This window comes from Genypterus blacodes, unplaced genomic scaffold (assembly GCF_046128005.1).
Source record: "Genypterus blacodes isolate CSIRO-AG114 ecotype Tasmania unplaced genomic scaffold, CSIRO-AGI_Gbla_v1 ptg000003l_1, whole genome shotgun sequence".
Taxonomy (NCBI): Eukaryota; Metazoa; Chordata; class Actinopteri; order Ophidiiformes; family Ophidiidae; genus Genypterus; species Genypterus blacodes.
Window position 1 is genome coordinate 3,633,324 of NW_027466817.1, and position 18,397 is coordinate 3,651,720.

At 43.0% G+C, this 18,397-nt stretch overlaps 1 protein-coding gene across 4 annotated transcripts; it reads right to left on the reverse strand.

Annotated features, from left to right (window-relative positions):
• Window positions 1–1,953: 1,953 nt before the first annotated feature.
• pxylp1 (2-phosphoxylose phosphatase 1) lies at window positions 1,954–17,083 on the reverse strand. 4 transcript variants are annotated; one of them, XM_076141523.1, is made up of 7 exons: window positions 16,963–17,083; window positions 15,340–15,385; window positions 13,910–14,049; window positions 8,978–9,166; window positions 7,634–7,760; window positions 4,186–4,325; window positions 1,954–3,894 (listed from the first exon to the last, which is right to left on the reverse strand). In XM_076141523.1, the coding sequence occupies exons 3-7, from the start codon at window positions 13,989–13,991 to the stop codon at window positions 2,867–2,869; spliced, it is 1,566 nt and encodes a 521-aa protein (XP_075997638.1). In that variant the 5' UTR covers window positions 13,992–14,049; window positions 15,340–15,385; window positions 16,963–17,083; the 3' UTR covers window positions 1,954–2,866. The 4 variants fall into 4 exon arrangements, with proteins under 4 accessions (XP_075997638.1, XP_075997647.1, XP_075997657.1 ...); XM_076141532.1 differs by having other exon boundaries at window positions 15,281–15,385; XM_076141542.1 differs by lacking the exon at window positions 15,340–15,385.
• Window positions 17,084–18,397: the final 1,314 nt, after the last annotated feature.

The following is an 18,397-nucleotide window of genomic DNA, read 5'->3' on the forward strand; positions in this document are numbered from 1 at the left end:
CCTGAGACTGAATATGTCAAGTTCACACATGCTCTACCAGGGAAGAAAGCAGTTTACAGTGGTGTGTGTGGCATTAACCCCAAACTCAAGCTGCTCCAGCCCTCCAGTCAGCACTGGGCAGCTTCACACAGGCCTGGAAAGCTTTTGTTCTTCCACTGAAACCTCTTCACAACCATGAAATCAAATCTCTCCCTTTAATCCCTCCAACCTGTGGCTACAACTGTGGTTTTGGAGAGAGGTAGTCAAACTGATTCCATGAGGTTAATGTTCACCAGAAACCACAAACTCGCCCTCTGTTCTCCTCTGCATTGATCACAACACTCCTCTCCCGCTGTCTGACATCTGTCATCTGCCTTGCCATCATCTCCCCTCGCTTTTTTCCCCCCTAGACATGTTCCTACTGGTGTGTTTGGAAATCTCTATTGAGGGTTTGGTAGCCAGACAGCACCTAGTGGACATTGTTCAGGAGCCAGACAAACAGGCTGACATGCATTGTAAGCTGAGCAACACGCCACCAATGAGGACGCATGGCTCACACCGCGACGCCTTCACCTTGATCTGCCGTTACTGTTCACTGGCTCAACACCTTTCTCACTCCCTCTCTGTCTCTCTCCCACACAGCGGTGTATAAACCAGAGTGGGAGGCAGCATAACAATATCAAAGATTGAGTGAGTTGCGGCAGGAGGAAATTGCTGCTCCGCCTCGGTCTGGCAGGATGACATCAGAGGTGTGTGTGGTAGAGGGATGTCAGGGGCCTGGAGGGGAATGGCGTTGTGGGAGATGGCAGAAGAAGGGGTGGGGATGGGGGGGTGGGGGAGAGGGTGGTCTTGGGTGGATTCAGGTCGACCAGGGAAGGTTAGCTGCTCTCGTTAACAACCCTGACATCATAGCATAACATGAGAAATGGCCCTGGGAAAAGACTGGGATGTGACCAGGGAAAGTTTGAGAATATATTTGCATGGATTTTTGTGGTTTAGTCAAAAGTTTGAGATTGAGACATGAATTTAAGTTTAGGGTGGGTTCAGGATCACGATATTAAACGCCTGGGAATTTAGTTTTCACTCTTTTCATTGTGAAGTCTCCACTGAAAACATTAGTGTGGAGTTTTAATTACTTGGTTTAGGCTTTTAAACAGCTTCTAACAAACAATCATCCAACAATCTAGTGCTACAGCAATGTATTAATGTAGGTTATAGTGTTGTGCACATCCAGGAGCAATGCTTGTCCCCGAGTATTTGTAGAATTGATTCCATAACCATATAAGCTCCTTAACTCATACATTTAATATATGTGAACTCAACAAATGGCCTGATGGGGTTTGTCTGAGTCAAATCGTAACCAATTGAAACCACAGGCTCAGTGGACGACATCTGTAATCCGTCTCCCATATCAGATGTTCTCTACTATTTCATTCATTAGCAAATAGTCCACTGGCAGGACAAACATCATAACTTCATACTGCAAATGTAATTTACCTCGCTCACTCTTGCTATTGTATCTTTCGGGTCAATACTCTCCCGAATCTGGAGGTTCTGGAAGCAAAAAGCCAGGCAGGCATGCTGGAGCACTTTTGAAAATGAGCTGTACAATTGATATCTTGTCAGCGTTGTATTATCTTCCTAATGATGATGATACATGACTTGTCTAGCAGTGGGGAATAGGCACTCTAAATTTTTACATTTATATAAATGTATTGACTATGTGCTCTGCCCCTGCAGCACTGTTGACAAAGTGGATAACTGATTACAGCAGATGGGACAGACTGTGCTTGGATGAGGTCTGTGACACTTGGCTGCCACCTAGTGGTAGTAAAGTGTACTGGACACCTATAAGGACTTTGAACTTCAGTCTTCTTGTAAACATTTACACACATTCATACCATGTAGGTTAGTGGTGATTAGCATTAGCATTAGCTTACTCAGCATGCTACCAAATATTAAATATTCCAGCCATAAAGAGAAGGAGAATGTTTATTTCACCTCATGTGCTTTACAGTACAGATGTATATTAAGAAATAACCTTTTGATCAAAATCAGGCTCCTTCAAAAAAACAACAAAGATGAGTTACAAAAGTCAAGTGCAAATGGTTACAACTACAGTTTATAAAAACCCTGTCTTGATCCATTGTAGTGGAATGGTTAAACAGTGATTCAGTGTTTCAAGCCTCACTTGTCACTTTTAAACAGCGCCACAGTCAAGTGTAATAAATGGCAAATAAAATGTGCTCATTGTGTCAAAATTGGCACAAGTGAAATCTGCTACAAGCGCAATGAAAGAACACTTAAAACCCAAAGAAAAGCTTATAAATGAAACTTGAATCGGTCTGACCCAAACTCGTTTGCTTTTTAATAATTATTGCCAACAAAATTATTTCCAGGAATGAGAAATCCAGCATTTTCCAAGAAAGATGATTTCATTGTGTCGTAGGGACTCTAAGATCCCATAGTATTATGGAATGTCAAAATAAAGTGGCTACGTGTCATTACTTCTTTCATACAAATATGCTTACCAACATACATTTTCCACTCAACCTTGGTTGAGATGGCGATAGAGTAGTGACTGAATTGGAGAGGTTTGTAGACATGCTGGTAACTGTACAGTAAAGTGTGATCGTCAGTACAACCAAGTTCTCAGCACAGAGGTCAAACTGGCCCGTGACAACCGAGGTACAGTACCTTGTTCGAGCGTGTCTTTGTCACTAACGTTGTGCTAAGGAGCTATTATTAAAAAGATTGAGACATTGAACAGCAGACAAGTTCTCCAATCAGCAATAGTGGAAAAGTCAGCTAAAAAAACAATTATAACCATATTGCCGACAATTTTGATGTTGTCTCTCATTCGGCCTTCTTCCCATCGGTCCATCTGTCAACCCGGCCGTCTGTAGCAGGCTTCCTGGTAGGAAGTAGCGTTAATAAATCGGAACATGTCTCTCCTGACAAAAGAGAGGAAGGTTTTCAAAGGGCAGAGTGGCTGGCTTGCGTTGCGATTGTGGCGGCGACAGAAGGTTGTGTGAAATGTTACATCCTCCCCATTGTATAGCACCTTGATGAACAATTGCCCATCTTTCAGCTTCGACCTCTCACCTTTGCCAGGTCTTTTCTTTAACTCTCCCTGTGTCGCTGGTGGACTCTTCCACAGTTCAAATACCACCCTCGCCGCGAAGCGTGGGAACTTGGCCTCATCCAGGCCCAGGGCATTCAGCAATGGTGCCATAGTGACATCGTGTGCAGAGGAAACGGTGAACGCCTCCTCACCCCCGGCTCGTGGCTGCCGCCCGGCCTCGTTGCTCCTGGCGACGCGCTCCATCTTGGCTGCTGTTCGGTTGAGGTAGGGGTACGAGGCCAGGATGGCATATTTACGGTACAGCCCCGTTCTCCTGCGATCCACTTCATCATCGAGCTGCTGCCTGCGGATCACACCAAACTGGGCTAGAGTCAGACACCCGCCTGCGCCACTGTCACTTGGGGCAACGCATGGGAATGGCAGGCCATGACAAAGGTGGCACAGGAGTGAGTCTATAGGGTTTGCTGCTCGAAGCTGTCGCATGGGCAGGCCCAGGGTGCGTGCCATGTCAATGTAAGTCCTCTCCAGTTCAGCATTAGCTACTCTGAACCGATACTGCCTCCGCTGCTCCTCATCCAGGTATTTACTCCTGATGGGGCAATCACAGGCTGAGCCACAGAACAATGTGCTCCACTGGTGACGGACTGTGAGCTTTGTCCAGTCAAAGCCTGGGAGGAAGCCATAGAGGAAAGCCATTGCACTCTGGAGTGTGCGGCTCTTGCCTGTGGTCTCCACCCACACCTGGCGGGGAGACCAATCGGAGGGAAGCAGGTTGTGGCGCTTGTAGGCTTCGTGAAGGAGCTGCCCGTTACGCAGATGCTGCACTACACCTAGAAAGGGGAGGAGGTAAGATAAAGGTTTAACCAAGTTGATAATTATAATGGCACAATACCAAGACACAAGTCTGTAATAAGAGGGCATTCATTTGTGCAGATCAAGTCCAAAAAAGCCGATTTCACCCATTCAATCTTCTTATAGAAGACAACATAGAGCAAATTAGACTAGCGACTGTATGAAGATACCATTCCACCTCTTTCTCTCTTTTCATCTAGTCACTATACTTTACTCCACAGGGTGTTTTTGTTGGATGATCATGCTTAGGTGAGATGAGCCTCACCAACCTGTCTGTGTGAGCTGTCCCATCTCACAGGCACTGTGATTTGGCAGACGGGGAAGCGAGCCCAGCGGCGACTCCCAGTGACCACGCCCTCCCTGGCCCATGTGACTGATGAAGGAATTCAACAGAGGGTGGGAAGGGCTCCTTAAGGTGGTGAGGACAAATAAGAGGGAGGTTAGAAAGAAGTATTGTGCAATTACCAAGCAGCAGGAAAAAAGCACAATCAAGATCAAATCCAAATCCAAAATCAAGGTAAGGAAACAAAGCTTGCAAAGATGAAGAAAGAGATTAGGAAGCTGAAGACACTGAAATTATTGTAATAAACGTCATGATGTTGTCATTACTGCCTCTGCATGACTATGAAACACTTTCTACACCTACCACCAGGTGTCTCTCTAGCAACAGCTGGGCTAAAGCAATGTCCAACATGTGTGGGAGGGAATATGGGAAATGGGAGATATAAAAAGATGAAAGAATCCATTGCTGTGACACACACACACACACACACACACACACACACACACACACACACACACACACACACACACACACACACACAGAGAGGGATGAGGGCAGGAAGAGGAGCAGTCAGTGATCTAATGCATTCGAAATGATTGAAGATTACAATTTAATACAACAAATCTGTGGGAACTGCAGCTCAACAGTCTCAGATTAAAAAGGGGCCAATTGGAAAGATGAATCCTCATGCATGGGTGCACACACACACACACACACAGTTTCCAGAGTGATGAGCGAGTGACAGATTCAGGACTCCTGAAATCGACCTGCTGCCTTTTCCCTAGAATCACACTCACATTAAAACGTCAAGCCGTTAATCTGCAGCCACCAATGACAATCACAATCACCCCGGTTTAATAAATGAAATCGCTCACTCTCAACCCTGGTCCTCAACTAACCAAGAGACCAACAGGGCTGAAACTGTTCCAATAAGAAAATGTATCAAAAAGTTGAAACTGACAAAAAGTAATTGGCATCCACACTTCTTTATTTCATATTTAATAGGAGCGACATTTTGCTTTGGATTTTTGACGTGCCATATTTGAAATAATAAAACAAATAAAAATGACCTGGACGAAATTATTGGTAACCGTCAGAAATGATAAATAATTGGGATTGTAGTGATATTTAAAGCACTCTTGATTGGTGCCTCTCTGATCTTGACTGGCCAAACACACCTGACTTAGCTCATCAGGTGTGGACAGAGCGAGGAGAGATGGTGCTGTGCTATTTTAGGATAAAAAAAGAAGAAAACTGAATTCAAAGCACTCTTTCATTTGGGGAGGTGTCCCTTTAAAAAAACACAATTATATACATTTTAGAGAACATTTGTATTTTGTTTCTATAATGCATCAGCAGAGGTTGTAGCATGAATCCACTTGCCAATGTCTGATTTATCACACTTGAATATTCACTGAAATATTCCCTGGATTATAAACAAGATTCGGCTCATGAGAAACAAAACTGGCTGTGTGCAAAAAATTGACAGAGGCAATTGACAGAGGGTAGATGTGGACTATAAAAGGAGGATGAATGTCACTGATGGACGGTGCCACAGAGAGTGGACAAAGCCCGGCTGCCTATTAGGCTGATTGTTGCTAACCAAAGATTACAGAACCCAATTACATCAAACAGGGATTATCACTGGGTAGGATGGAGGAAAAGGCTTAGGGAGGAGGGAGGGAGGGAGGGAAGGAGGAATGATAAGATGCAGAGCGAGAGGAGAAAAATTAGAAGGCAGTACGAGAGAAATTAAGATCAAAAGGGAGCAAAAATAACCCTCACTCAAAAATAACAGAGAAAACAAATGAATAGTTAATGAGGATGGAAACACAGCGATGAGCGAGGCTGTATTTAAGGAAGAGAAAAGAGGTGGGGAGGGGGAGCAAAATATAGAGAGAGAGAGAGAGCGAGAGAGAGACGTTCCTCACTGAAGAGAGCTCAGTAAACCACAAATAGAGACAGTGAGTCGGCAAGCTGGTGCCAGAACGCGCGCGCACACGCACACACACACACACACACACACACACACACACACACACACACACACACACACACACACACACACACACACACACTACTTCAGATCCCTGTAATTATGCAATTATGCCAGTGCACAAATGAAATCAGCCCTCCCTACATTATTACCAGGATCCTGCTACGTACATGAATAACGTGCTGTCTATGTTCCATGTCTGCGTGAAATGTGCACAGTCAAACCACAAATACTACACATGCTTTGCAGCTGAACTAATGCATCCCCACTGTGGCAGCTCAGTGATGTCATTCCCTCAGAGCCCGCACGTTCACGGACTCAACGGCTTTTTCCTGTTTGTTTGTCTGCACCCTTGTAGAAATTTGACACTGGCTTGAGGAGGAGTGTGGCCTCCCAAAACCAAACGCAAACCAAGATGTCGGAAAAACAAAAGAAATTAAGTTTGATTTACAAAATAGCACTGCTTTTGATCACTGTATGAATCAAAATGCAGAGTTCATTCTAGGACTGATAAACAGCCTACACAGAGAAACCAGGGTTCTGAAAGTGCTGACTTCTACTTAAGATACAGAACAGAGGCACACATTTTCAGCCTCTGATCTCTTCTCTTCCTATAGGGAACGCTCTCACTTTGCCCGTTTGAGCTAAGAGATCAGCAGAGCCTGTGTGAAGTATTAATAGTTGAGACAACACCGTGAGCAAAAAGACTATAGATCCCAGACAGGGAATTCATATATTGCAGGGTGTTATAAAATAACAGGATCATTCTGACCAGTTACTGTCTTCACATATTTCTGCAGCAGTGAACGTTTTGTCTTGCCACAGCTGCTTAACGGACATGTTGCTCAAATCAACCACGATAACACTGATAACGACTGTTATCTGCATTTGCTTTCAACTACACTAAAGAGCAGAGCAGGACACATGAAGCAAACCAAACCCACCCACCACTTCAAACACAATGATGCCGGAAACCAAGGGGCTGGTGAAAGAAAAGCAAAGACGGTGACAGACAAGTGTGTCTTCTTCCTGTAGAGGTGCTGTTTGATACCTATACAGTTCAACATAATACACAATCAATAATAGTATAGGGAATGATATGTAAGGCATATGATTGGTCTGTTCATGGTAAAAGGGAAGTAATGACATCAAACCCATGCACACACAAGGCAACACAATTCTGTGGTTTCAAAGGTTGAAAGGCAACGAAAACTCATTCAAACAGGTTCATCCTCTTTAGTAAAGCTGTAGGAAAACAAATGCAGACAAAGGGAAACTAAATTGTTGAATGGCACAACAGCTCTGTGACTAGAAGCAGAGGAGAGGGGTTGATGGGAAATACGTCTGAGCACTTTTTCACAGTCATCAGTGAACCAAGGAACCGCAACTCAAATAATGATGACATATTCCATGATGTATTGTGTGTGTGAGTGTGCACCTGCTGGTGGAAAGGGTGCAGTCAATGGCTGGCCGCTTGGTCTTCGGTATGAAGTAGAGTGGGTAGCGATCTCCGTGGCGAATCATCACCTGGACGGAGAGCAACTTGTAGTCCACTGGACTGTGACCTAGGACAGCAAAACTCTCATCAACATCACCAAAACAAAGGAATCAATTTCTTATTATTATAAACATTATTATTATACGGCAATGCGTAAAGCCAAACGCTGATTGGTCAATTGTGGCATTCAGCAGTCAAATATTTTCTAATAATGACGGCTGCCAACACAACTAAAACAGGGAAGTATCAACATGGAGGTGCAGAAAGTGCATGGAGGAAACTTTTCACAGTGTTGGGACACCTCTAAACAACCTTCTACTGGAAATATTGGTTTGTTTTTCCCAATGATTTTCTCACTTCTCCCACATTTATGTCAGATACCAGACCTATCGCCACACACTGTGCACCAAACTGTGCACCAAACTGTTGCTATTTTTCCTTGGAAGCAGAAAAAGGAGGCCACACGTCAGTACACATGGGATAGCTACAATATCCCAGACGTGTGAACAGGTTTGCTGGCCTGGCCGCTCAGCCTGCCAAGCCTGTCAGGACCAATGAGAGATCTGTCTTAAGAAGCTTCTGCGTTGGGCTCTGCTCTGCTCTCTGCTGCCTCAGTCTTCCTTTATCCACATTCGGGGGGGAAGAAGGAGAGTCGGGGCAGGCTGGGGTTAGGGTTAATGAGTACGGCTGGGGTGAAGGGAAGGTGAAATATGAGTGGGAGGATGTTATGGGAGGGTTGGCGAAAGAAGTTAGAAACGCCAAAGTGGTGCTTTGAAGGGGTGGGGCTGGGGGGAGTATAGACTCTTATAGACACAGTTTTCAGTTAAGTACAGTAATACAACCCTCTTTGGAATAAAATCTAGTGAAAGATATATTCCAAGGCTAAAAGCAGCGCATGCAATAAAAGCTAGATAATTACTTTTCTCAAGGCGGGAGAGTTTATGCACATCATATCATATCTTATAAAATCAAATGCTCAGAAGAAATAACGCAATCTGCAACAATCTGCAATCTGCAACACTTGCAGCATTCGTGATTCCTAAAAGTAATCAATCTATATATCTCTCTCTATCTCAACAGTCAGTGTACTATACTATACACACTGTACACTATCTGTTCTCTTGGCCGACCCATCAAAGTCTTGTTAACGTCGGCAAAAGATACTTTGATTCAATACTTCAATGCTCTACAGGAGTGATGTTGTGATCAACTAAATTGGAAAGATTTGTACAGTAAACTGTGCAGGAGCAAAAGTATTGCCGTGTGATGACGTAGAACTCTCACCCTCCCAGGCCTGTTCAGTGTGGTTGGGAGTGTTGCAGTAGTCATAGGCCTCAGATATGGGGTTTGGGTCCTGGGTGTGCGGCCCTGGAAACACCCTCTTCCTGCTCTTCCCCTGACCCGACCCAACGCCTCCATCTGCGGCCTGAAAGGGTCGTTCCTCCACTATCGGTGTGGTGGGGATCAGGTTCACTGTAGAACAAACAGGAAGTTGGGTGTGAATGTTAGTAGCAAGTAAAAGGTAGGAAGGTAAATGTAACAAAATGTTGTATTGCAACAACAAACATCTAATGGCAGAAATCATTGGGCAGAGTAAAATAGCTGCTTCCCCCTCAATCTCATCTCCATGTCAACAGCTCTGTGTCCCCAGAGCCTTTCACTGCTTAATGTGTGTTGCTTGGGCACCAGTGAACTGTGACCCTGAGAGAAATGCTCCAGTAGTAGCTGAAAGAGACATGGGAACTGGTTGGTCCATTCAGACACAACTCTGTAGAAAAAGCAGCTGAATCCAAAAGCTCTTTTGGCAAGACGGATATCCTCTCCTAAATCCTCTCTCTCTCTCTCTTACACACACACACACACAAATATGCAGTACTGATTTGCCAGACTTGCACGTTCTTCTCTGCGATATGTTAAGACACCCATTAAAATGTGATAAAACCTTGAAGGGGTTAAGGATGTATACATATGTGCACAGTTATGGGTCATAAATATGTGAAACAAACTGGATTTCCCACCGCTTTAAAAAAGAAGCAATTGCATGTGTACAGTTAACAAATAGCGAATGGGCAATAATACTTAAAAAGTTAAGAAAAAAAACACCAAGTATTCAAACACAGGACTTTGATGAAAGTAAATGTCAGAGTTAGCCTGAACTGCAAAGGTTGGACAAGTCGTATTATCCTCATTACTGCATGACATCTTAACTGAATAGAATAGAATCTCTTAGATAGAATACATCTTCTTGAATCCAGAAAAAGAAGCAATTTCAGACAAAACAAGACTAGAATCTAGTCCTAAGTTAAGGAATGACATAATGCAAGCTCTACAAAGTCAAAATATGAGACTCACCAATGCAAATACAAAACAGAGATTCCAGCAGTTACTAAGAACTAAACCTAAAACGGCAAAGTTAGATCCTCTCAGTTAAGTAAATGCTGAGTAACATGATAAAAACGTCCAACATGTCTGGATACTAAGGAGTAAGGTCTTCATAAAAACAAATGTCCATGTGTATGTGAAGAATTTTCCATGAACTCACCAGTGATCAGGAAGGAAAGAAGGTGTATGTTGCCCACAGAGACCATTCTGATGGCTGCCGAGTAGCTTGTGGTCCTGCCACACACTGGAGCTCATTCACTACCAGAACCTGTCCCAACTCTGTGCTCTTTCCCCCCACACACTACCACCCCAACCACCCTGCAACCAGTCCCCGCATACGCTTGCGCAGACTAACTAAACTTTTACAGGCAAGTTCAGTGTTAGTCACCTCCACAATGGGGCTTTTGTAACAAGCTGCCCAACACTTCCAAAGTAATAACACACAAAACGTACTGCAGCATTCGCACTCGGGATTTAGATGAGACATCTCTGGCTCCTACGCCCACTCAATGCAACCTGGCTGGACTGTCTGTGGCTGACAACTGCCACACACAAACATTCCACCTCCTATGTGAACATTATCAACACAGGCAGGTACACAGGACATGCAACACAAGAGACTATCACAAATTGGAGCCATGTCTATATTTATATTTATTCACCTGAAGAGTGCCATGCCAGCTCTCACGTTAGAGTAATCAGTGGCTTATAGGTAATTTATTGTCCGACAAGACATTAGGAAGGCGGGTCCCCACTACGCAGATGAAAGGTGAAAGTGTTCTGTCTGGATTATGGTGTAAAAACAGATGTTGAAATGACGTAACACATCCAGCTGTCTATCAAAGCACAAAGGAACTTACCTGACTATATTTAGTTTTTACTCAGGGTGGCACAGTGGGTTGTGGGTTAGCACCATCCCCTCATGGCAGGCAAGCAAAAAGATATCTTCATCTGATGTGTCTTGTTGGGCAATATCTCTCTGTGATCTGCGTGCCTTTTAAAGCCTGACTGAGATAGAAGTGAAGTTAATAAGAAAGGCCCTGTGTTTGAATCTGATTGGAGCAATTGTGTGTGGAGTTCGACTATTTCCCAGTAGTTGACTGGGTTTTCTCTTGGTGTTTGTTTCTTTTATTGAATTGGAAACACTAAATTTGAACATATGTGTGGGAGTGAACATGAATTAGTTTGTCTATCTCTATATATGAGCCCTGTGGCCCGATAAGAGAAGTGACCTGCCCAGGGTGTAACAAGAGTATCACCCTTGCATCACTGGGTTAGGCTGCAGCCTCCCACAATGCTGCAGAAGATGAATGTGTATGAGGAATGAATGGATGGATGGATGGATGGATGGATGGATAGTTCTGACTCACCCAGACAAATTCAGTGCAGTCAGAACAGTAGACAAGAGCAAAAACAGAGGGGAGTTGTATGTCTTGTCAATAAAGGTTATTTGGCCATCTCTTGAGGAGGGATACACAGGTCCAAAGGTCTTGTATCAACAAAGGCAGCTCCATATGTCACGCAACTCATGTACAACTTTATATACAGTAACATTATGTTAGAAGGAATATTTCACACCAGAGCGACCATAAATTATGTCTAATCGTCATTTTGCCCTGGCTGTACACAGAAATGGTTAAATATCTTCTATCTTCTACAGTTGTACATACCAGCAGATTAAGATCCTCCAAGTCAAAACACCTATTCAGTGTAAGATGGATCTGCAACCTGTGTTTAATGAAATAAAGACTGGACACTTTATGAAGAACAAGACATTAAGGCCATCCAATGCATTGCCCATTTCTGTGACGCGCTGAAGACAGGAAAATGTAAAGAACATAAAGGCACTAGTAAAAATGTAACCTCAATTTTAGAGGACACACACAGAACCCATTATTGGCCAGTTTGCAAATGCCAAAAATTAGGCGATGATAGATCAAAGACTTCTCATATACATTAACCTTTATGATGCCTCTTTTATTGCATTTCACTATTTTTATCCTCCAATAACACTAACACTAACTGTACATCTATCAGCATCTGCAGCACTTAAATCCCACCATACTCTCCTTCCCCTTCACTGCCACCAACATCTCAAAATAGTTCTCATTCTGTGACATCAGTTCCCTCTCCATCTCTCCCTGTAGCCATCCTCTGCAGAGCCACTGGGTTCCATGGTGACTTTCCTCTGGGACTACCTACGTGTCAAATCATGGGCGGCAGTGCAGTGACCCCTCTGTATAAGGCATGTGTGTGTGTGTGTGTGTAAGAGAAGCACGCAAGACACATTTTAGATTGCCGTGTTCGCATGTGTGATTTGACCAAATTGAAGTTTCTTCTTCTGTATGTTCACAGCAATCACCACTTGAAATCTGAGACAGTCAGAAGCTAAAGAGAGGCATTTACTTCACCATCCATCATCATTCATCAATCAGTCTGATCGTTCTGCATCGATGTTTTTTTAATAACCCTGACAGAAAGAGATGAATGAATCCTGTACATTTTCATCATACGGTTCTGTGGGGTAATAGCTCAAAGCCTACTCTGATTGTGTGGTGAATAAATTATGACAGCAGGGTTTTTTTTACCAACCATAATACTGTTCAAAAACATGAAGTGAGTGTTTTGTAGCAGTGTTGAAAGTGAATCAACCGAAAGTCCTTCCTGTGCTGTTTGTGACGGGCATGCAAAGATCCATTTGAAAAGGCAGAATGAGTAAATGAGAGAACAGTCTGCTTAAAACATCACTACAATATAATTATCTATAATCATCTCTAATAATAGATTGGTCCAGGCCATTTTCATTGGTTTTTGTTATTTAAAACATGGAATAAAGAGTTGTGGATGCCAATTACTTTAGTCAGTTTCAACTTTAAGAAAATTGTGATGATTTGTTTTTCATTGGAAGGACACAAACACTGTACATCCTTCCAATTATAAAAAAGTGGTTAAATTCATGACAGGCTCCTTCGTTGGCCCTGAGCATTTTACACAGGAGCTCATAGAGCTAGAAATAAGAGTGGGTTTGATAGGGAAACAAAAATAACTCGCACAGCTTCCTCCTCTTGCGGGGCGAAGGACGAGTATGTAATTTGGGCAGAAAAGTGCAAACGCAAGTGAGAAACTACTTTGTCTTGGTTCGCCTCTTGAGAAATAGCTTTAAAAAACTTACTACAGAAGAAAAGAGGACAAAATAAGCTTTCAGCGTGCTTGGTTCTTACAATAGCTAGGTTCATGTGTCATATATGTCTAATCCTATAGGCCTGTACAGACGCCAAGCTATCATCACCATCATGTGAGGGATCCATGAGGTATTTTCATTTTCTTTGCATGCTTCGTCAACTGGATTTTCTGTACGTGTATTCTCGATTATGCTTCGGAGGTTTGCAAATAACATCTAGTGCAGCGAGGCCCGTCTCCATTTATGGAACAGGAGTTTCCCTGCATTCCATCTGGCAGGGACACACTGTCTAGACAATCCCTACAGGAGATGCTAAACAATGACTTAATGGGAAAAGGCCAATCTGTGTGTGTGTGGATCATTGACTATGCATCCCATAGCCCATATGATAGCATTACCGCAGCCTCTCAAAGGATTTCCGAGTATACAGGGGCATGCTGTATTTTTTCAATGTCTGTAGGGGATTTGGCTTTGTTTGGCCAAACAAATGGGGTCTGTTGACGAGGGGGAACCGAGAGGAGTTCCAAAACAAAAACAATTCTTCTATCAAGCATGGTCGTTTTGCAGCCAAATCTGCACAAGAGCCCACAGCTTCAGAGAGAGAGAATGAGTTTGTCAAGAGCACAGACAACAAACACACAGTGTCCACTTACAGAACTGGAGGCTGAGGCTGACGATGGCCAGCACTGCCGCACCCACCACCACCAGGAGGAGGAAGCGGTTACGAGCTTGCATCTTGTCACGGGATGGCCCTGTCCCTTGGCCATCCACACCAACGGCTCAGCCCTGCGGTCTAGACACAAAAAGTGCAAAACCATATAAACATGTATGAATGAACATAGAAAAGACTATAACTAATATTCATCAGGATCCGATCACAGGATTTGCATTAACATTCTGGTTATCTTATTCTAAAACAGTGGCTGTTCCTTTTTATTTTTCCATTTTATTTGACATCCCAGACAGGACAGGACGGGGTTGTATGGATGCGGGGTTGGGGTGGCTTTCGGGGTGGGATGTCCTCTTTGTTTTTTTTTGTCTCTCCTTGTCTTTACCACAGCCTATGATGTGATCTGTACAAGCCTACATTGCTGTTTGACATCATCCTGTAAAAACTGTATTTACCCTATGAGATCATTGCAACCTCAGGGTCTACGTATAAAGTTTAACGACAACCAATAGTAACAATAATACAACCTTCCCTTCTCTCTCTCTCTCTCTCTCTCTCTCTCTCTCTCTCTCTCTCTCTCTCTCTCTCTCTCTCTCTCTCTCTCTCTCTCTCTCTCTCTCTCTCTCTCTCTCTCTCTCTCTCTCTCTCTCTCTCTCTCTCTCTCTCCTCTCTCTCTCTCTCTCTCTCTCTCTCTCTCCTCTCTCTCTCTCTCTCTCTCTCTCTCTCTCTCTCTCTCTCTCTCTCTCTCTCTCTCTCTGTATAAAAAAAATATCTCCAAAATATCCTACAATTGTATGCGCAATGTCATGTAAAATGTTTGCTTCTATAAAAACAAACAGCAACATTCTGGTTATCTGATTGCTGCCCATGTTGCGATCACAGCAGACCAGCCTATTCGTCCTCCCTGCTCCGTGGGTGGTCATCATTCATTCATCCGATACATAACTAAATACTTTGGATCTTGAGCAATCACTGCTACATTTCAATGACATGTCCCCATTCATGGCCAGTCACAGCTCCCTCTTTAATAACATGATGGATGAGAGTGAGCCCAGGCTGGACGAGGAGGCGGTGTTTACTGTACAATTCCCGGGAAGATTTCATGAATGAATTTTCCCTCGGTGTACACATTCCTTTTCCACCTGGAGATTTGGGACAGATTTGGGACGGATCTGATCACAATGCGTATTAGCTCACATTTAAAGATCGACCCCTTGCATTAATATGTGACTTCACCATATCCAGGATGACCTATGTGGAGAGCAAGGATGTGCATCAATGCAAGGTGCAAACAACTCAATCACGATCCCAGTCCCATTCACACTATACGGGTCATTTAGAGTTTCCAATTCACCTAGGCTGCATATCTGTGGAGAAGGGCGGAAACCAGAGCACCGAGAGGAAACCCAATACCTTATGCTGTGAGGCAGCAGTTCTAACCACCAAGCCACTGTGCCATCTGAAAAAAAAAAGAAAAGAAAAAAATAACTGTCATCAACTTTGGCACTCAAGCTGCAACAATGTAACGTGATGTGAGAGAAACATTCGCTGGGCAAACTTCCACGGATAATTTGACATTCGATATGTGTCTGTGATGAATAATGCATTTCAGCTGTCTTCTAGTAATTAAGAAGTGTAAATGACTTCTTCGTGTACCTACTTTCTCAATACCTGCCTTTACTTGTTTTCTTCTATATACATCATTTAGTAATTCCCTGGATGATATCCCTTAAAAGCTTTTGAAGCTTTGCCAAGAAATTAGCATTAATGTGTTGTTTGCAATATAATGTTGTTATATAAGCAGAACATTAGTGTATGTCTGTGCCACACACCCACAGAGAACCTCATGCTTTCTGTTGCCATGTTGGGGGGAGGGGGGTTAACTGAATCTACCTTGAAGCCAACTGACACCAGAGCCACACATTGATTGTTTACATCATGTGTCAGACTCCATTGCAACTGCAAATAAAACCTGTCACCAGTCAGGGATCAGGAAATTAAACCATGGCAATAAATCATCTACACACTACTGTCCATACACTTGTACTGTATAAGGCATGTAAATACTAAAGTACATGTGCTATCCTATATCACAATTCATTTGCTTTACACATCCAAATTTACATGAACTGTACATTTAATGCCCTTAGCAGACTGTTGACGTGTAGTCTTGAAGTGACAGAAGAAGGCAAACCTATCCTTTTCTACCAAACACACACAGACCATTTTTCATTTCAAACCCAGTAGTCTTGTGACCACGAATGGTCTTTATAATGACAGTGGGTCGGAAACTTGAGACTTAGACATGAAGGAGGAAAAGCTTGCTTAAACACTGCAGTAAATGCAGCTCTTCACAAAACCCTACTATTAGACAGACTAAAAATATCCCGAGCTAGGACCGAGTCTAACCAAGGTAGAACCATGCTCCAGGCATACTTACAACAATATATTTGTCCTGACTTACTTGAAACTAAGCATTAATCCTCATGTTTATTAATGTTCTTGTTATTCATGGTACAAGTTACGTCATTCACCATCTTTCACCCACATCTTCACACAGGTTCTGGTTTATTTTCGTGTCTTAAACAAATGCATCCAAATTAAAATTCAAACATTTTCCACCATATATAACGCCAAGTGTGCGATCGGTTATATACCAAATGATGTTAAAACTGATCAATTCCGGACCGTTTCTTCGGATGTCAAAGTGCCTGTTAAGACTCAAACAGTTAACTAGCTAGCAAACAGTTAGCTAGCTAGATAACTAGGATTACCCACGTCGATCAGCAATAACAAAGTCCCTAATTGGCTACTACACTCCACTGTAATAAGCTCAATCGTGTCAGACGCATGACTGAATGGCTCTCTTGACTTTAACTCCGCACAATGGGTTTGCTTCTCTCTGAAAGTTGAAGTCTGAAGTTTCCCTGAAGCCATGTAGCTTCCTAATGTTATTCCACGTACCAATGCATTGTAACGCCACATCAAACCCTTTCTGTCATTGCAGGAAAATGTCAGAACAATCACAACACTCACCTATGTCGGTGTTGAATGCATTACCAAATGCATTTTGGTGTATTTTCCTGCCCGCGGTGATTCGCCCGGGCGGACCGTGGTGAACACTTGAATCCACCGCTTTGGATTCTACGGCCAGACAGACCGTGGGCTCAGCTGCAGAGACCGGCGTCAAGTTCCACGAAATATTTTCAATACTTCCTGTCGCATTTTTCAAAATAATATTTTAGCTAAATGAATATGCTTAATTTTGAGTATTTAGAATTAGACAGAAGGTGTGGAAGTGGTTTTGAACTGGTAGAGAACAAACCAGGCGCTAAGGCTGACAGAAAGACAGTCTCTCTCTGTGTGGGGTTTCTTTTACATCTTTTGAAATATCACCCAACAAAACTAATATTTTACGCAAATGACAGCACACGTAGGTAATGTGATTGGAAATACACTTATATGCATTGCCTTTAAAACTAATTTTTCGAACCTGCTCTGGAACGCCTCTTTTTGGTGAAGATGTGCTTTTATTTTGAAATCAAAACTGTTCATGTTACAAGTACATCTTTCTCCGACTAACTTGAAATACTTGTGGAACGTGTCTATGTGGCCGATGGTTAGGTAGTTAACCCATCAATATTCCCGACCTATCTGCGCCATCTACTGGATCAGTTACAGCAATGCACATTCTACCCGCCTCCTCTTAAATGTGCTACGTGGCCAACAGTATTCGGACGTGTGTGTCATCGATGCCAAATTCCAGGAGAAATCTTTTGAAGCAAGTTCTTCTCTACGTTTATCATTTTATGCTGCAGCATTAAGCTTTTCACTATCTGGATGTAAAAGGCCCAAATCATGCAAAACAGCCACACAGACCACATTCAGATACAAAAGATTTGTGTCCCTGAAGAAAGGTAATGGTAACAATGTTGGAAGAAGCGCATGGAATGTTAATTAGTGTGAGGTCCTGAGAGAGAACTATCAAAGAATCATTTATGCGATTTGTGGTGGCCTGCTTTGCTGTTTGAAATCATCCTGTAAAAACTGTATTTACCTTATGAGATCATCGCATCAACATCACTGATGCCATCCTGAATTCTGCGCCCACACTACTGTGCCATGTTCTCACAGCCTCCAGCGGCCGTGGCTTCCGGCTGTTTCAATCTCAATCTACTTGTCAGGGTCTACGTAAAAAGTTTAACAACAACAATAGTAATAATAACACAACCGTCCTTCTTTCTCTCTCTCTCTTTCTCTCTCTCTCTCTCTCTGTCTCTCTCTCTCTCCCTCTCTCTCTCTCGCTCTCTCTCTCCCTTTCCCCCTCTTTCTTTATAAAAAAGGATCTCCAAAATATCCTATAAATGTATGCGCAATGTCATATAAAATGTTTGCTTCGATAAGAACAAATAGCACCGAAAAAAAGAATCATTTATGGAGGAGAAAAAACAAGTCAGAGAGGAGGTGGACT

Excerpts from the sequence above, each read along its gene's own strand:
- pxylp1 (XM_076141542.1), bottom strand. The coding sequence starts at position 13,991 with ATGCAAGCTCGTAACCGCTTCCTCCTCCTGGTGGTGGTGGGTGCGGCA. Across the intron at positions 7,761-8,977 it reads CACTGAACAGGCCTGGGAGG|GTCACAGTCCAGTGGACTAC; the intron begins GTGAGAGTTCTA and ends TTGCTGTCCTAG. Across the intron at positions 3,895-4,185 it reads GGGACAGCTCACACAGACAG|GTGTAGTGCAGCATCTGCGT; the intron begins GTTGGTGAGGCT and ends TCCCCTTTCTAG.